Genomic DNA, 16,497 nt, shown 5'->3' with positions numbered 1-16,497 from the left:
AGTTTTCTCAGGATTCGAAAAAAAATGAATACAATTAAAATACATTGAGAATTTTGACATGCGTCACAATTTTGCATTAACTCAATGTAAAATTCTAAACTGTTGAATTCCAGCGTCCCTAATTATTTGACATCAAATGACATTAGAAACTATTTGTAGAGGATTGAAATCTGTATTGAAAACAACTGTTAAAATTGGTCTACGTAATTAAACATATATTCCAAAATTTTGTAAAAATGTAATACATTTCAGTTTTCAGCCCAAACTTAGGCCACACACAATGCAATATGTTCACATTTTTGAACTGTCAATATTCTTATTTTATCATCTATTGTTTAAAAACAATACAGTTGATAAGATACCCTCAGTTGCGGAGAAAGTATTAATAATAAAGATTAATAATAAAGTCTAATAACCGTGGAACAGAATAATCTATCTGACAAATTTTAAGATTTGGCAGTGACATTGACAGTATGTAAATATTAAGTATTTATCCTTCAAAATACACTGCTCAATTTTCTACAAAATACGCTTCAAGAGTCGTATCAGTTTTTTTTGGAACCAGGTGTACCTATAAAAAATAACAAAAATTAAATTCTCTTAATAAAATAATTAAAACAATATGATATATGTATATACCAGGGCGGATCTGTAAAAAAAACGTCTATTTGCGGATGTGCGAGGTGGCATTCGGATTTTTGCAGATAAAGTTAGGTCACAACTTCAATAATAATAATTGACTTATGCTCCTTCTCAAATATGCCTGGAACAATAATAAAAAAATTAAAATATTTAAAAATCTCGAAAAACATTGATTTTTCTACTTTCTTTGCTTATAACTTTAAAACGATTAATTTTGGAGCAAAGTCGTAAAGAAATAAAATAAAGACAATTGAATTTTTTATGATATACGACTAGTTAAAAATGTCTTAAATTATTACCCTTTCTGTAAAATAGCAATAAATACAAAATAAGGGGGCAAAATAAGCCTCTTTTTATTCAGTGTTTTTTAACAACTTTGGTTGCACTTAGAACCTTCGTAATTCGCATAGAAGATCCTTATAACATACTTAAATCGTCCACCAAATTTCATTAAAATCGACCTGACAGATTTTGCATAATATTTTGCAATCTAAATTTTTTTAAAAAAGTTCAAATTTTTTAACAAAAAGTAAACCATTTAGAAGTTTGCTAATTTTTTAACATATAAAGAGGCTCTCTACCTATCTAATACACTTTACAGAATTAAAATCGGATTATCTAAGCGGCCTGAGCACTGTTTTAAAATTATAAACAATTTTTTGGCTTATAAACATATACAGTGAGGACGTTTGAGTTGAAATGAATTCATTTTCTGGAGAATGGGCGTCTCTGGAGATAAATCCCGAAAGAGGTCGATTTTTATTTCTAAATTCTAATTTTTTGGTATACATATATCATACTAGTGACGTCATCCATCTGGGCGTGATGACGCAATCGATGATTTTTTGATGAGAATAGAGGCTGTGTGTGTAGTTCATTCAAAAGGCTATTCAATTTTGTATTCACTGATATAAACATTAACATTATTATTTATACAGGGTGCCCAAAAAAATTTTTTGAATTAATTTAATTAAGACAAAATAGCTTTTTGTATAACAAGGGAGGAAAGTGCTACTTTTCCTCCCGAGAATGAAGTTTACTGTAATCATTCAAGGGAGGAAAAGGCACTTTACTCCCATGTTATGGTTTTTCCACCTTCCTTAAATGAATAACAGGTAATTTTTCATTTTTACTTAATTTATTTATGTAACTAACCAACAAAATTTATTAAAACTAAAACTATCAAGTAGGTACAATATAACTGTCAACTGTCAAATATAAGTCAAATTATTAATGTAAACATTGTTAAATCAAAATAACAATTTACTGTTTTTTACCATTTCTGCAAAATACAGGGTGTTTTATAAATAAACGTTAAACTGTATACTTACGTAATAGAAAATAGATATTGTACAGGGCGTCAATAAGTTATATTTCATGAATGAAATACCATGACGTCACCTTTACTTTGCTCCCCACAATCAGGTCCGGAAAAGTTTACTTTCGGTAGAGGTAGGTGGAAATAGTTATTTTCCTAACTAGTGCGGAAAGTGATACTTTTACGCACGAGACTGCCGTTGACCCGAACGACGCGATAGCGGAGTTCGGGCAAGCAGTCGAGTGCGGTGAAGACACTTTACGCATGAGTTAGGAACAATATTTTTTTTAGGGCCGTAAGTTTTGAAACAAGCCACAAAAAATAGAGTTATATCAATTTTTGTTTATAAGTGAAAATACACAAATTAATTATATGACAAGGTTGACGACGATTCAAAACCATTGTAATTGCCTACTGATCTGACTTTTAAATATTATGTCAAAATAATTTTATTTAATCGAATTATCAGTAGTAATTGCACAAGAGTTCTAAAATTATTGAATTTTTCCCGAGTGATACTTTGACAATTTTAATTTCACGAGCCGAAGGCGAGTGAAATTATGTCAAAGTGTCACGAAGGCAAAAATTCTATATTAATTTTAGAGATCGAGTGCAATTTGTTGCGATTATTTCATGAATAAAACTGTTCAAAACCAAAATTTTATTGAAATTTATTTATGTAAGTACAAATTAGTTCAATTAAACACACAGTTATTATAAGTATTTGACGGTTGAAAGTACAGTCGAACCCGTTTATTGGAATCGCCTTCGTGCCAAGCAAAAATATTCTTATAACCGGGATATTCTAATAACCGATCGTTGGTGGCTAGCCGAAATAAATGTACCGAATATAATACGTAATGATAGTACATACTATGTTTAACATGTATAATATGTATATGGTTTTAGGTCTTTTTATGTCAATAATACAGTATTGTAACTATTAGGTACTTATTTGTTAAAAACCAAATTGCATTATAATGTGGATGCATACAGGAATAATATGAAATGTATACAATATATAGATGTGTAAATATTTTCTAATTAAAATACATATACAGTCGGAAAAATGAAAGAATACCCATGAACGAACATATAAAACACGCTGTATTTTCCTGTCACCGTGTCACAAAGAAAATTGTCCAGTGCAAGTACATATAACAATAATTATTGCATGTACTTGCACTGGCCAATTTTTTGTGTGACACGGTGATAGGAAAATAGAGCGTGTTTTATATGCTCGTTCATGGGTATTCTTTCATTTTTTCTACTGTAAAAGAGTTATTACTTATTTTGTCTTGAAAAATAATAGGTAATTGTACTTGTTTTTTTTTTGTAACATAAACTACTAATCAGTTGTTGCTCTAAATTATAAACTTAGAAAAATTTCCATTGGATTGACCCTCCAGAGAACTTCTTACCTACGAGCGGTTAGGATAGCCGATAAGATTGTTTCTAAAAATGTTTTTATAACAGGCTAATGGGTGGCAATATGTAAAGAAATTTGCAGACAAACGAAATTATTTTATGACCTGTGTCGGCGAACGATTGAATTCGTACTCATAACAAAGTAATAAAGTAATAAAGTGTATTACTTGACAAACCCTAAAAATTTAAACAGCACTAATATTATGCCTTCGAGGCCTTTGTCGACAATCCATAATACCAGACATAATTTAAATTTTTGGGAAATTGTAGGTAAAAATTAATTCGTTGACATGAAGAATATTCTATAAAGCGGTACTATCTTACTAAATCATATTCCAATAAACGGATAAATTTAATAATGAGTAAATGGAAAGGTTTCGGGGCCTCGAATGTTTATTCCATAAACCGGGATATTCCTATAAGCGGTACTCTAATAAGCGGGTTTGACTGTAATCATTTTTATAATTTTTAAAACATTAATTGTCATTAATGTCATTGAATGTATTTTTTTATAGCAACCAAGGGCATCTGACGTAATATACTTGACGACGGGAAATTATCAAAAATTATCAGTTTAGTTTGTATATCTGTAGCTTGAATTTGAATAGCTTTGAATTTGAAAAATAAACATTGCTTTTCACTTAAATTAAATGTTAAAACTGCTAAGAGGCTGGTGGGTGGCAACTAATATTGAATTAAGTGAAAAACAATAGTTGTTTATTAAATAAAACATTTTTTTTCTGTTTTAGGACAAAGTAAAATGTATTTCGAATTAAATAAATTATATACCTACATTCTTCTTTTGTCTCAATTTAATTAAAAAAAAATTATTTCGACTTTCTCATGTAACTCGTCCAAGAGACAATACACATAAATGATGAATAACTTTTACACCATCTTCAAAGAGGGTAATTTATACAAGTATATACCTGAAATACCAGTATTAGTTTATCAACTTCGTTAGTATGGTATGTTAAACAGTAAATGGTTAAGTTCAATTAGTTACCACTATAAACAGCCCGGATTAACCGATAATAGTATCAAAGGCCCGGTTTCAGGTAAAATTTATTTTAGGCTTTATTATGGGAGTACCGTCTAGTCAGTGTTAATTGCAAAAGACCAACTCTGTCTACCTCGGTGGCTTATCGCTCCGGGTGGGTCTTAACAATGGGCCAGGTCAGATAAATTTAATAATATTTACGACCGCACTAATTGAATTCAAACCATTTACTGTTGAACATACTATAACTACTTAGAAAAGAAAGTTACAAATTTAACGGTACTTGATGGGTTACCGAAAAATTAACTGCTCGGCAGGGTTACCAGTTGGCCTGTAATTAGGATGGGGGATTAAAATAGTTACGAATTCACCGGGACCCAAATTTAGTGCTAAATGCCCTGGTCTAGGAGGTTCAGCTTTGCTTTTCGCAGAACTTGCATTAGAAGACACGAAGGATTCAGAATGTGCTTAAGATTGACCCCTAACAATTTTAACAACTTATTAGAAATGGTGGCGCCGCTTTTATAGCGCTCGTGTACTCTTATGAGGGATGCCATTCCAGCAAGAATAAAACTGGAAATAAAGTTATGTTTTCTGGCCACCGGATAGAGCTACAGAAGCCGCCAACACTTTTTTCGCGTTTCAAAGCCTGTCATTTCAATTTTTGTGCCAGAAGTATGTAATGCAACAAGTAACTGCCTTCGAAATTTTTTGAAAATAACATTACTAATAATTATTATTATAAGTTATAATGCATTAGTAAGGGCACATACGAGAATGTCGCTGTCCTGGTGAGACGACTCTGGTTCACTTTGACTCATGGGTGAGGAGTAAGAATCGGCTAGTGAAGTGTCAATGCTCTGCATTGATGACAGCGAATCTTCTTTTTTGTATTGTAATGCTTCCATAATGTTTTTTGATTGCACGCTTTGTATGGATTGAATCCTATATTTTGTTAGAATGCTCTGAGTATCTTTTTATGCTAGTAAAGATTTTTCTGGTTCTAGTTGCTTGTATCCATTTTCTTCCGGTTCAGGTTGCATCAATTCAGAGTTCATTTGTCTCAATTCTACCACAGCGCTTCGAACATCTGATAATTTTCTTTTTTTTTGCACTAGAAGGTTTTGTAGTTATTGTTTTTCTTTCATTACTTTTTGGTTTTTCAATAGTAGGTATTATTCTTCTTACATGATGCGTTTACCTGAATATTCCTGGAAAGAGACTTCAACATTTTAAGCTTCTCGTATTGAGTGAAAATAATATCGGAAGTAAAAATGCAGTACTGTTTTAGATATTCTGAAACCAGAAATACCTTCTGGTTGTCTTAACTTCTTCATTCGATATTTCTTTCAATGATGATTATCTCTCTTTAACTATGTTGATTTAGATTAATTGTTCTTTTTCTCGTTCCTTGATCGTTAATCTTTTGATCGGTGTTCAGTTTCATTCAAAAATATTCACAAATTCTTATTATTGTCTCCATTAGTATAACAAGAGCATTTTCCTATTATAAATTATTAATAAGTTAATACTTCTTATCGCTCGGTATCGAATTTTGACGGTACTGAAATCCTATTTGGCATCATTCGAAAAATCGAGAAGCTATTTCCTTGTGGCATTTTTATGATTAATTATTTATATGGGAAATAAGCCACAATTAAAATGAAAAAAATAATTTTATTAACGTTTCGACGCCCAAATCGGGTGCCGTTGTCAAAATACAAAATATTACTAAATAATTGTTGCTAAGCAAAAAAATTCTTCTAATAATTTATTTAATCTGACTCATTTATATTGGCAATTTAGACATATATTATACATTTTAAAGTAGAAGACTTTAAAATGATATTGCCAATATTTATGAGTTGCATTCCTGGGACGACTTACTGAAAGATAGTTCATTCGATTACATGAAATCAACCCCAACTCAAGAATATCCGTCACAAAAAAATTATAGCATGTGATCTGTCTTTAAAAAGACAGGATAGTAAAAGGGATAGTATCACAGGTTTTTTCCTGGTTTTCCCTTGTGATTTACTATGAAGTCTCTAACGCGAGAATTTTACTGTCGTTGCATTTGGTTGTCTTTTTAAAGACATATCACATGCTATAATTTTTTTGTGACGGATATTCTTGCGTTGGGGTTGATTTCATGTAATCGAATGAACTATCTTTCAGTAAGTCGTCCCAGGAACGCAACTCATAAATATTGGCAATATCATTTTAAAGTCTTCTACTTTAAAATGTATAATATATGTCTAAATTGCCAATATAAATGAGTCAGATTAAATAAATTATTAGAAGAATTTTTTTGCTTAGCAACAACATTTTTGTTTATTTAGTAATATTTTGTATTTTGACAACGGCACCCGATTTGGGCGTCGAAACGTTAATAAAATTATTTTTTTCATTTTAATTGTGGCTTATTTCCCATATAAATAATTAATCATACCTTATGGTATACCGTAATAATATCTATATACTTATTGAAACTTTCTGTAACTAAATTTTCTATTGTTTAACAGGTTTTAGGGTGATTTCAAGTATATATTTCGAATTTTAAATTATTGATTGAGTTTGGGGTGGTTTCAGCGCTATACAGGGTGAGTCATGAGGAACTGTACATACTCCTACCTCGTATAGAGGCCCCTATGGGGAATAACAAATGACCATTAAAAAGTGTCTGCTCCCATTGTTTAATAATATACAGGGCGAGTTTCGCATTTTGACAGAAATTTATATTCGTCATAATTTTTGAACGATCAGATCGACCTAATCAACTGATTTATTCAAACTAGAAAAAAATCAGGTCCGGCTTTAAAAAATTAGTTCGTTTGGGTCTTAGAAAAAATTTCATCCTGTATAGGCTTTTTGAAAACTCTAATATTAATTTTACAAATTAGACAAATAGGCAATTAAAATGACATATTTATTTTTTTCCCCACACGATTACTTAATTTTTTATAAAAAATCAAATTTGACTATGAATTAAAAATTTGGTAAAGTGAACCATAGATTTAAAAAAAATTAACTTTTATTACAAAAATTTATTTTTTTAAACAAATATTTGATTTATGTTACCACCCAATCAACTGATTTATTCAAACTAGAAAAAAATCAGGTCCGGCTTTAAAAAATTAGTTCGTTTGGGTCTTAGAAAAAATTTCACCCTGTATACGCTTTTTGAAAACTCTAATATGAATTTTACAAATTAGACAAATAGGCAATTAAAATGGCATATTTATTTTTTCCCCACACGATTACTTATTTTTTTTATTAAAAAATCAAATTTGTCAAAATCGCAATTTTACCATAAAAATAAAAAAAATTAAACAACGTTTTTCTTAATATTAAAAGTTTCACCATTTTTTTTTCTATAACACGTCTAGATCTAAAACTCCCCATAACACTTCTTTTTGAACTCTATAGTTTAACATAGACGTGATAAAATAGATAAATTTTAAATTTTTTTACTTAATTTTTGCGATTTAACTTTGCAATTCACGAAGCTGCACCTTTTATTTTTTTAAATTCATAACTTTTACGAGAAGAAGACTGAAAGTCTACAACAATTGTCATAGTCTTCACAATCGTAAGAGATATGTGCTGTAAAAATTTCAGAAATTTTTTTTTAAATGGAACGTTGTAGCGAGTTAAACCGTGATTTCATCTTTTTTTTTTTTCATTTTTAGGTTAAAATTCCGATTTTGACAAATTTGATTTTTTAATAAAAAATTAAGTAATCGTGTGGGGAAAAAAATAAATATGCCATTTTAATTGCATATTTGTCTAATTTTTTGTAAAATTCATATTAGAGTTTTTAAAAAGCGTATACAGGGTGAAATTTTTTCTAAGACCAAAACGAAATAATTTTTTAAATCCGGGCCTGATTTTTTTCTAGTTTGAATAAATCAGTTGATTGGGTGGTAACATAATTTAAATATTTGTTCAAAAAAATTAATTTTTGTAATAAAAGTAAATTTTTTTAAATCTATGGTTCACTTTACCAAACTTTTAATTATTATTCATAGTCAAATTTGATTTTTTTATAAAAAATTAAGTAATCCTGTGGGGAAAAAATAAATATGCCATTTTAATTGCCTTCTTATTTGTAAAATTCATATTAAAGTTTTCAAAAAGCGTATACAGGGTGAAATTTTTTCTAAGACCCAAACGAACTAATTTTTTAAAGCCGGACCTGATTTTTTTCTAGTTTGAATAAATCAGTTGATTGGGTGGTAACTTAAATCAAATATTTGTTAAAAAAATTAATTTTTGTAATAAAAGTTAATTTTTTTAAATCTATGGTTTACTTTACCAAACTTTTTAAATCTATGGTTTAATTCATAGTCAAAGGACATCGCACACATCTTATGGAAAATATAATGTCACTTAAATTCAATAAAACTTATACGAATAGATTCGTTTTAAAGTAACGGTCAAATCTTATCATTGCGCCAACTCTTAATTACGTATAATTACGGCTCAAATTGCAATTAAAGTTTATCGAAATCACATTTTTTGAGCCAGTAAAAGTGTAAGTTACCATCACAATTGCTCTGGGTGCTATTCAAAAGAGCTTAAAACCCCCGCTGGGCCTAAGCGGATTAGTGAAACTAATCGGCTGATTTATGGAGTACCGACAATTTGGGTGTTATAAAATATTTTTTCTCTCTCTAACTTATGCACGTACCCATTTGATTTCAGATTTATTTATATCAATTTCTGCTCTTATTATTGAAAATATAGAGTTGGCGCAATGATAAGATTTGACCGTTAATTTAAAACGAATCTATTCGTATAAATTTTATTGAATTTGAGTGACATTATATTTTCCATAAGATGTGTGCGATGTCCTTTGATTTTTTTATAAAAAATTAAGTAATCGTGTGGGGAAAAAATAAATATGCCATTTTAATTGCCTATTTGTCTAATTTGTAAAATTCATATTAGAGTTTTCAAAAAGGGTGAACTTTTTTCTAAGACCCAAACGACCTAATTATTTAAAGCCGGACCTGATTTTTTCTAGTTTGAATAAATCAGTTAATTAGGCGGTAATAGTGTAACGATTGACAAAAATAAGAGACACATCGATCTGACCGTTCAAAAATTATGACGAATATAAATTTCTGTCAAAATGAGAAACTCGCCCTGTATATTATTAAACAAGGGGAGCAGACACTTTTTAATGGTCATTTGTTATTCCCCATAGGAGCCTCTATACGAGGTAGGAGTATGTACAGTTCCTCATGACTCACCCTGTATAAGTGATTTGTTCAATTTTTACAAAAAATTTAGTGCAGCATATGATTTTAGTCTTTCCAAAAATATAGTGCAAACATTTTTTATGGCAAAACTAAATATATATTCAAAATTTACTATTATTTACTGGGTTCGGGGTGGTTTCAACCCTATAGGGATTGACATGTTTAATTTATCCAAAAGAAAGAATGTGTGTGTACTTTGTATGCACGTAAGAATTTATACTTCTATTAAAATTAAAATTAAAGATTTGTGTAGAAAATCTGACGTTTTTTTTTAGATTCTTTACGATTCCTCAAGGGAAAAGCAATTACGGGTAGGCTACAGTTCATAAAAAATGACGTATTAACGTTATTTTTAATTTTTGGTATTATTTTAAGTATTAAAATTAGTTTACTATTTAAATAAAAATACAATTAAAATGTTTGAAATATATTTGTTTCATTGAAATCATAATAATAGAAGTAAGTATAACTTCATACGTACGTACAACGTACACATAGGTACTCTTTTTTTTATAAGTCCAAAAATTTATATAACAACTATTTAAAAAGTCAGCACAACTATAAACTCACTTTGTCTCTGTTCTCACAACTTTTAAAACACAACTTAACAACCATAACCATAAATAAAAATGACAACAACACATTCTTTAACCACAGCCGCCATATTGAATAATTTTTTACATGACGTTGGAATGCCCAAAGAAGTATAACTAAAGAAGTATAACTTCAAAAAAGTATAAAAGACCCATGTTTTATGGTGAAACTAAGTATGGATCCGGAATTTAGTATTATTGACTGGGTCCGGGGTGGTTTCAACCCTATAGAGGTTGATTTGTTCAGTTTTTTTTTAAATATGGTGGAGCACATGTTTTTCTACTGATATTAAATATAAATTCCAAATTTTCAATTTTTGATTTTTTTAAATAAATAAAATTAAATAAAATATTAAATAAAATTATATAAAATTAAATGAAGTTAAATAAAATTATATAAAATTAAATGAAGTTAAATAAAATTAAATAAAATTCTATTTAAATGATTTCTGTCAAATGTGTACAACTTAGGTATTACACTATTAACCCAGTTTATGCGGATGCCAAGTTCAGATTTTTTCCTTATCTGAAAAAGTAGCTATATATTAGTCAAGCTTGCCTATAGAAATTTTCATTTTAAAAATATGTCCACTCATGCTATTGTGCGAACCCCACGGTCCTTCTCCTTGTCCTTGCTATCCTCTGATGTCGTCTCTGACCTCATTTTTTACTTATATTATTATTTTAGGCGATCACATGATTGCTTCTTTTATATGGATTAATAAATTTAGTTTGGAAAAAACGAAGCAAAGAATTGATTTGTACTACACAAATAGATCAACTATGCCGTATGTATTCCAATTTGCAAATCCAAAAAGTCAATTTATGAAAACATCTGCTGAATCAAGGTAAGATACATGTCATTTTGTTGTATAGCTCTGTGTATAGCTTAAAAAATAAAATTTCTCCGAAACCTCTAACACCATCTCATAGAGAGAATGGAGTATATTCTGGAAAACAAAGAGTTGATCCTGGGTGCATTTCTCGATATACAAGGAGTATTCGATAACTTCTCCTACGACATAATCACAAGAACGATTAACTCAACAACTACAGACGTCATGTCTGTAGCAAATTGAATGGCACAGTGAGAGATAGAATGCAAAGGTTCTGAAAGTAGTTGCTGGGCTTTAGTCCTTCAAATGAAGGACTTAACATAAGCCACAGAAAATCATAAAATTTACCAGAAAGGGGAGTTTAGAGTGATCGGTTCCTTTAACCCTTGCAACTTCGGTGACACATACGCGCGTCCAAATATCACTAGAGATCAGTGCCATTGAAAATATTAAAGCTGAGCTGAAAGGTTTAAGTATAAATGGTATATATATATATATATATATATATATATATATATATATATATATATATATATATATATATATATATATATATATATATATATACCAAATCAAACAAATGAAATAGAGAATGTGGAAAAATCCCCTTACGAATAACTCACACATCCACTATTTCGGGCTGGGAAAAATTTTCTGAATAGAATCAAAGATCCAACACCAGTTCTCAGAAATGTGTTTCGCCCTCTTCAACCTCCCTGGGCTCATCGGTAAAGATGAGAGGTTGAATATCGAGACACATTCCATCAAAAAACAACATCCGAGACATAGACATAACAGGAGCGTATATCTACGCATCATCTGACAATGATAGTCTCAAGTTTTAATTCCCTAATTACTTAAAGTAAAATATATGTTTAAAAAACAAAAAAAAAGAAGTCAATCTTTGAACACACTCAGTGATCAAAAGATACAAAGTTGGTTCACCGACCAATCGTAACAAAATCAAACAAATGAAATAGATAATGTGGAAAAATCCCCTTACGAATAACTCACACATTCACTATTTCGGGCTGGGAAAATTTTCTGAATAGAATCAAAGATCCAACACCAGTTCTCAGAAATGTGTTTCGCCCTCTTCAACCTCCCTGGATCTCCTGTTATGTCCTCCTGTTATGTCTATGTCTCGGATGTTGTTTTTTGATGGAATGTGTCTTGTGTCTAAAGATATTCAACCTCTCATCTTTACCGATGAGCCCAGGGTACATTGTTGCCGCAGACGGCGTTGCCAAATATTCGAAAATGAATAAAGGATTGAGTGGGTCGAACTTTGGTGCACAGCGAGAGGTAGTATAGGTATTTATTACGGATATAGGTAAAGAAATAGTGGGAACTTGTTCACATGTTCTATTGTTGTTTACATTAAAAATAAAGGATGGTTATTTTTGATATTTTAAATAAGCTTAAGATATGAACATGGTTTGTTTGGATTATATGTTTAAAAAAAATTTATTAGTAGATATTCCAAGCTAGTATTTTGCAATAAATTAAGCTAAGCCAAGTTATTTTGTGTGAATTATTGCTCTTATACAGTAAAATTATAAAGGCTCTTAACGATATAATTTATTATTTGCAGTAAACATATTACCTATCTCACAGAAAAAAGTGTCAACGGTTTATTTAAAAATTTTAATTAAAAATCAGTAAACTAGTATACATAGCTGTAAAAATGTTCCAACAAAACGTATTCTTACAGCAAAGTGTACGAAAATAATCCATAAGGTGGTGAAGGTGGGGTGGTTTTAAGGGCGAAAATGGTTTTCTGAAATTTCTGGCTAAAATTGCATCGTTTAAAAAAATTCAACGCAAAAGCTGTGGGCGATAAAAAAGCTAAGAATAAAAAAAAATTATAAAAATAGCAACAAAAAGTAAAAAAAATATTTCTATATTTTCACTTCAGCATCATATTTATAAAAAACTTACATATGCCATACATATTTTATTTTTATGAGATGTTGAATTTTTGATTTTGTGTTCTCTTAAAAGGTTTGTTTTTTAATATTTCTTCTTTGTGGAGGCACATATGAATCGCATTCGGAATCTTCCCTTGCTTGGTTTTTTGATGCTTTGAATAGTTTTTTTATTTGGATAGTACTTATCGTCACTGTCCGTTTTAAATTCTTTACTTGTTTGAGCCAGAACGTTATCTTTTGCAACCAACGCTTTACTTTTTTTAACTTTTTGCATACCTGCAATACTTGGAAAATTACTATTCGTATTTTGAAGATTGCTTTTTTTATTTTCTTCCGCATTTTTCTCAATCGTGGTGAAAATCTAGTTCTTCAAGCGATTTTCTTTTATATTCTAAAGGAAGAGAATCCCTTTCCATTACTATTAAAAATTTTGACAATTTTACGGTTTGATAAATGTCATTCATAACATTAATCATGCATTTTTTCGTCATGCCCCATAAACTTGACAAATTATTTAGGTTTAATTTTTGGACATACTTAAAATTTGTGCTACTGTTGCAATATTTTTGCGTAATTTGTTGCTTGATATAGCTTCAGAGTTTGTTAAAATCATTTTGCTTATCAATTTACGGATCGAAACATCCCCCTTTGTCCCATTTTAGCTTACTGCCTGGAACTGCAAACATATAGTTATTAACGTCGGACGACGTCAGACATGTCAGACATGTCTATGTTTTATTAAAGTTTCTATGAAACCTTGCAACATTTTTGAAAGTAAAATAACAACAGCTCAAGAACCTTTACCAGAACACACTGGAATTTTGTGTCCTCTCGTAAGTGCCTTTTCTCCTTCAGTTAAAACATTTTCAAAATCACTGAAATCCGTTTATCTTTCGTTACTAGATTGCTGAATTTTTAAATACTGAACATAACCTATTCGTCTTCTGTTAAAAATAATGGCTAATGCTAGAGCATAGTTAACTAAATTTTTATGTTTCAACATTATCAATATTGCTCTCAAACGTCTTCTGACACTTCACACCAATTTTAATACTTTCTTCTCAAAATATTTTAATATCACTTAGTGGTACTAGCTTTGGCAATTTTTGTTCTTGAATATCTTTGTTAGCGAGAGAAGCAATTTCCAAACTCCAACGATTTGTCAGCAACGTTTTCAAATTATGTATTTATAGCCCTTGGCCAATTCCTGTATTTGTCTTTCTGTTGTACACGTAAAATCAGCTGATTCTTTTAGGGCCAATTTCTCATATCGAGTTCAACTCCAGTTTAACCTGAACTTCTAGTAAACGTCAGTTTAAAGTCAAAATCGTCTTTCTCAATTCACGTTCAACCGATGGCAGTTTAAACTTGAACGATGCTTGAACGGTAGAATTCGGCCGTTCAAAGATTTCCGAACTCAGTTCAGATGATTCCATGGACTACGCATGCGTTGTATTAACACGAAACGCTGTCATAATATAAATATATCCTATTTTATTATATTAAGCCTAACGATAAACGATAACATTATTTTTGTTTTTATAATATTTATTTATAATTATTAAAATGACTATTTGACTATAAATACTTAAATTTAACTTTATTCAAAAACAGCATAAAAATGGTAGTTCAAAATGGCGACAGTATTTTACCTTTTGCCATCTGTTGGCGTTTCTCGAAAGCTGTAGAACGAGCGCTGACATGAACGCGCAATGAGAAATGCATTTCAAACAAAACCACAGATCACGGGTGAACCTGGTTCAACTGAACCATAGATTAACGCAGGTATGAGAAATCGACCCTTAGTATTAAATGGAGGTGTTCATAGCAACATAGTTTTAGGTACGTACCCAAGTGCAACGCGATAATACGAGTAGGAGAACTGAAGGTCTTTTTAAAATTATTGTATACATATATAAAACTAAAGACTAAGTAGTTTCGTGTTGCAACGAAATTGAAAATGCTTATTAATTTTTGGTTTACATGTTTACTCTGATTGGAGTACGAAGGGAACCATTCTCGTTGGAACTTTACCTCGCTGAGCAGATGAGACGTGAATTATAAATTGTAAAATTCCCTCATCTTCCTTAGTCTCAGCATCCGTTATGGCTTGCAAATTTTAGAAGCCTCAAAGGTATAACCAGAGAAGGTTCCCATTGTTTTCAATCTGGTAGGATGTGGAGCAACATTTTTGGTGTTGTTTTATGTGCTATTAGTTTGAAAACTTAGTCTTTTGCTAGCAGTTGCCGCTAGGGCATCCCAGCCATTTCGTTCGTTGCAATTCGTGACTGCACGCCGAGGTTTGTCCTAGTTGGGTCAGAGAGAGCAGCATATGTGCCTCCTGATGAGAGACTAATAAGTTTCGAAACCTGTAGAGGCGCTTGCAGCGCTCTCTGATTGGACTAGAATATGATGCGCCTGTAGTTTCGCGTTGCAACGAAATTGAAAATGGTTATTCATTTTTGACATATAAAACTCTTGGAGCACTTGAGATCGTCAAAATTTTTGGGTCTTAAAATATGCTTTAAAGCAATCGTATTATTATTTACCATCGTTCTATACTTAATAATAAATATAGAGAAGGTTCGCATTCTTCCACTACATGCATAGTTTATACCCTCTCTCTTATGGTTTTTTAAGTGAGAATTATCAAAATTAACGTAAATGTAAATGCTACCTACATCTTTCGTTTTGTAGAAGACTCTTGTTCCTTAACATTTAATTTGGGGACAACGTTTCTTGGATCCATTACACATGCTGTAAGGGTTTGCGATTCAGAACCGTAATTATTACTGGAACCACCACGGTTTTTTGCTTGCAAATTCTGTTATGTCGTTTATAATGATACCGTCATTTGCTAATAGTCTAGCTAGAAGGCTTACAAGACATAATCAATAAAGTTACAGAAGTGAGTCAGCGTTATGGACTGAATCCTAATATTAAGAAACCTAAATATATGAGGATCAGGAAAGATAACGCATCAGTTGAAGGGCTAGAAAAAATCGTAAACAAATAAGCACAAACATGCAAATTACCTATAAGGATATTAATCTGGTGAGCAATATCAATGGTAAATAAAATAAATAATAAAATAAGGGTACTTCGATGATATGTATTTCCCGTGTTTTCTTTACATCGCCATCTATCAAGATCTTATTTTCAGTTATTTTGTTCGTTTCATGTCTTGTCAATTTATTTTTGTTAGTTTCTCATTTTATCGTCCTATATTTTTTTTGCTTGAAATATTACTGTTGTCATTTCTATTCAAACATTTTAATGTCAGAATACAGGTTTTTCTTTCAGAGCAGAAGTAGTAAACTTCTGATGTTGGATAGTGTTTTGTTGTTTCATTTTTGAGATTTTTGAAACTGTTGCTATTACTGCTCAATCACAGTATAAAGAGGTTCCATGAAACCTCTTTATACTGTGGCTCAATGATAAATTCCTATACGAAATTTACTTAGATTGATTCCCGTTTGCAT

The 16,497-nt window shown here is 30.7% G+C and overlaps 1 protein-coding gene across 1 annotated transcript in view; it reads left to right on the top strand.

The window, feature by feature from the left end:
• LOC126881108 (clavesin-2-like) overlaps positions 1-16,497 on the top strand; it is a 92,295-nt gene that overhangs the window by 30,548 nt on the left and 45,250 nt on the right. The window contains exon 2 of the mRNA XM_050645153.1: positions 10,937-11,096. Within this exon, the coding sequence (XP_050501110.1) occupies positions 10,937-11,096 (160 nt within the window). The remainder of the gene's footprint in view (positions 1-10,936; positions 11,097-16,497) is intronic.

This window comes from Diabrotica virgifera, chromosome 3, assembly GCF_917563875.1.
Source record: "Diabrotica virgifera virgifera chromosome 3, PGI_DIABVI_V3a".
NCBI lineage: Eukaryota > Metazoa > Arthropoda > Insecta > Coleoptera > Chrysomelidae > Diabrotica > Diabrotica virgifera.
Note: the sequence above shows the minus strand (reverse complement) of the source record. Positions and strands in the feature narration are given on the sequence as shown.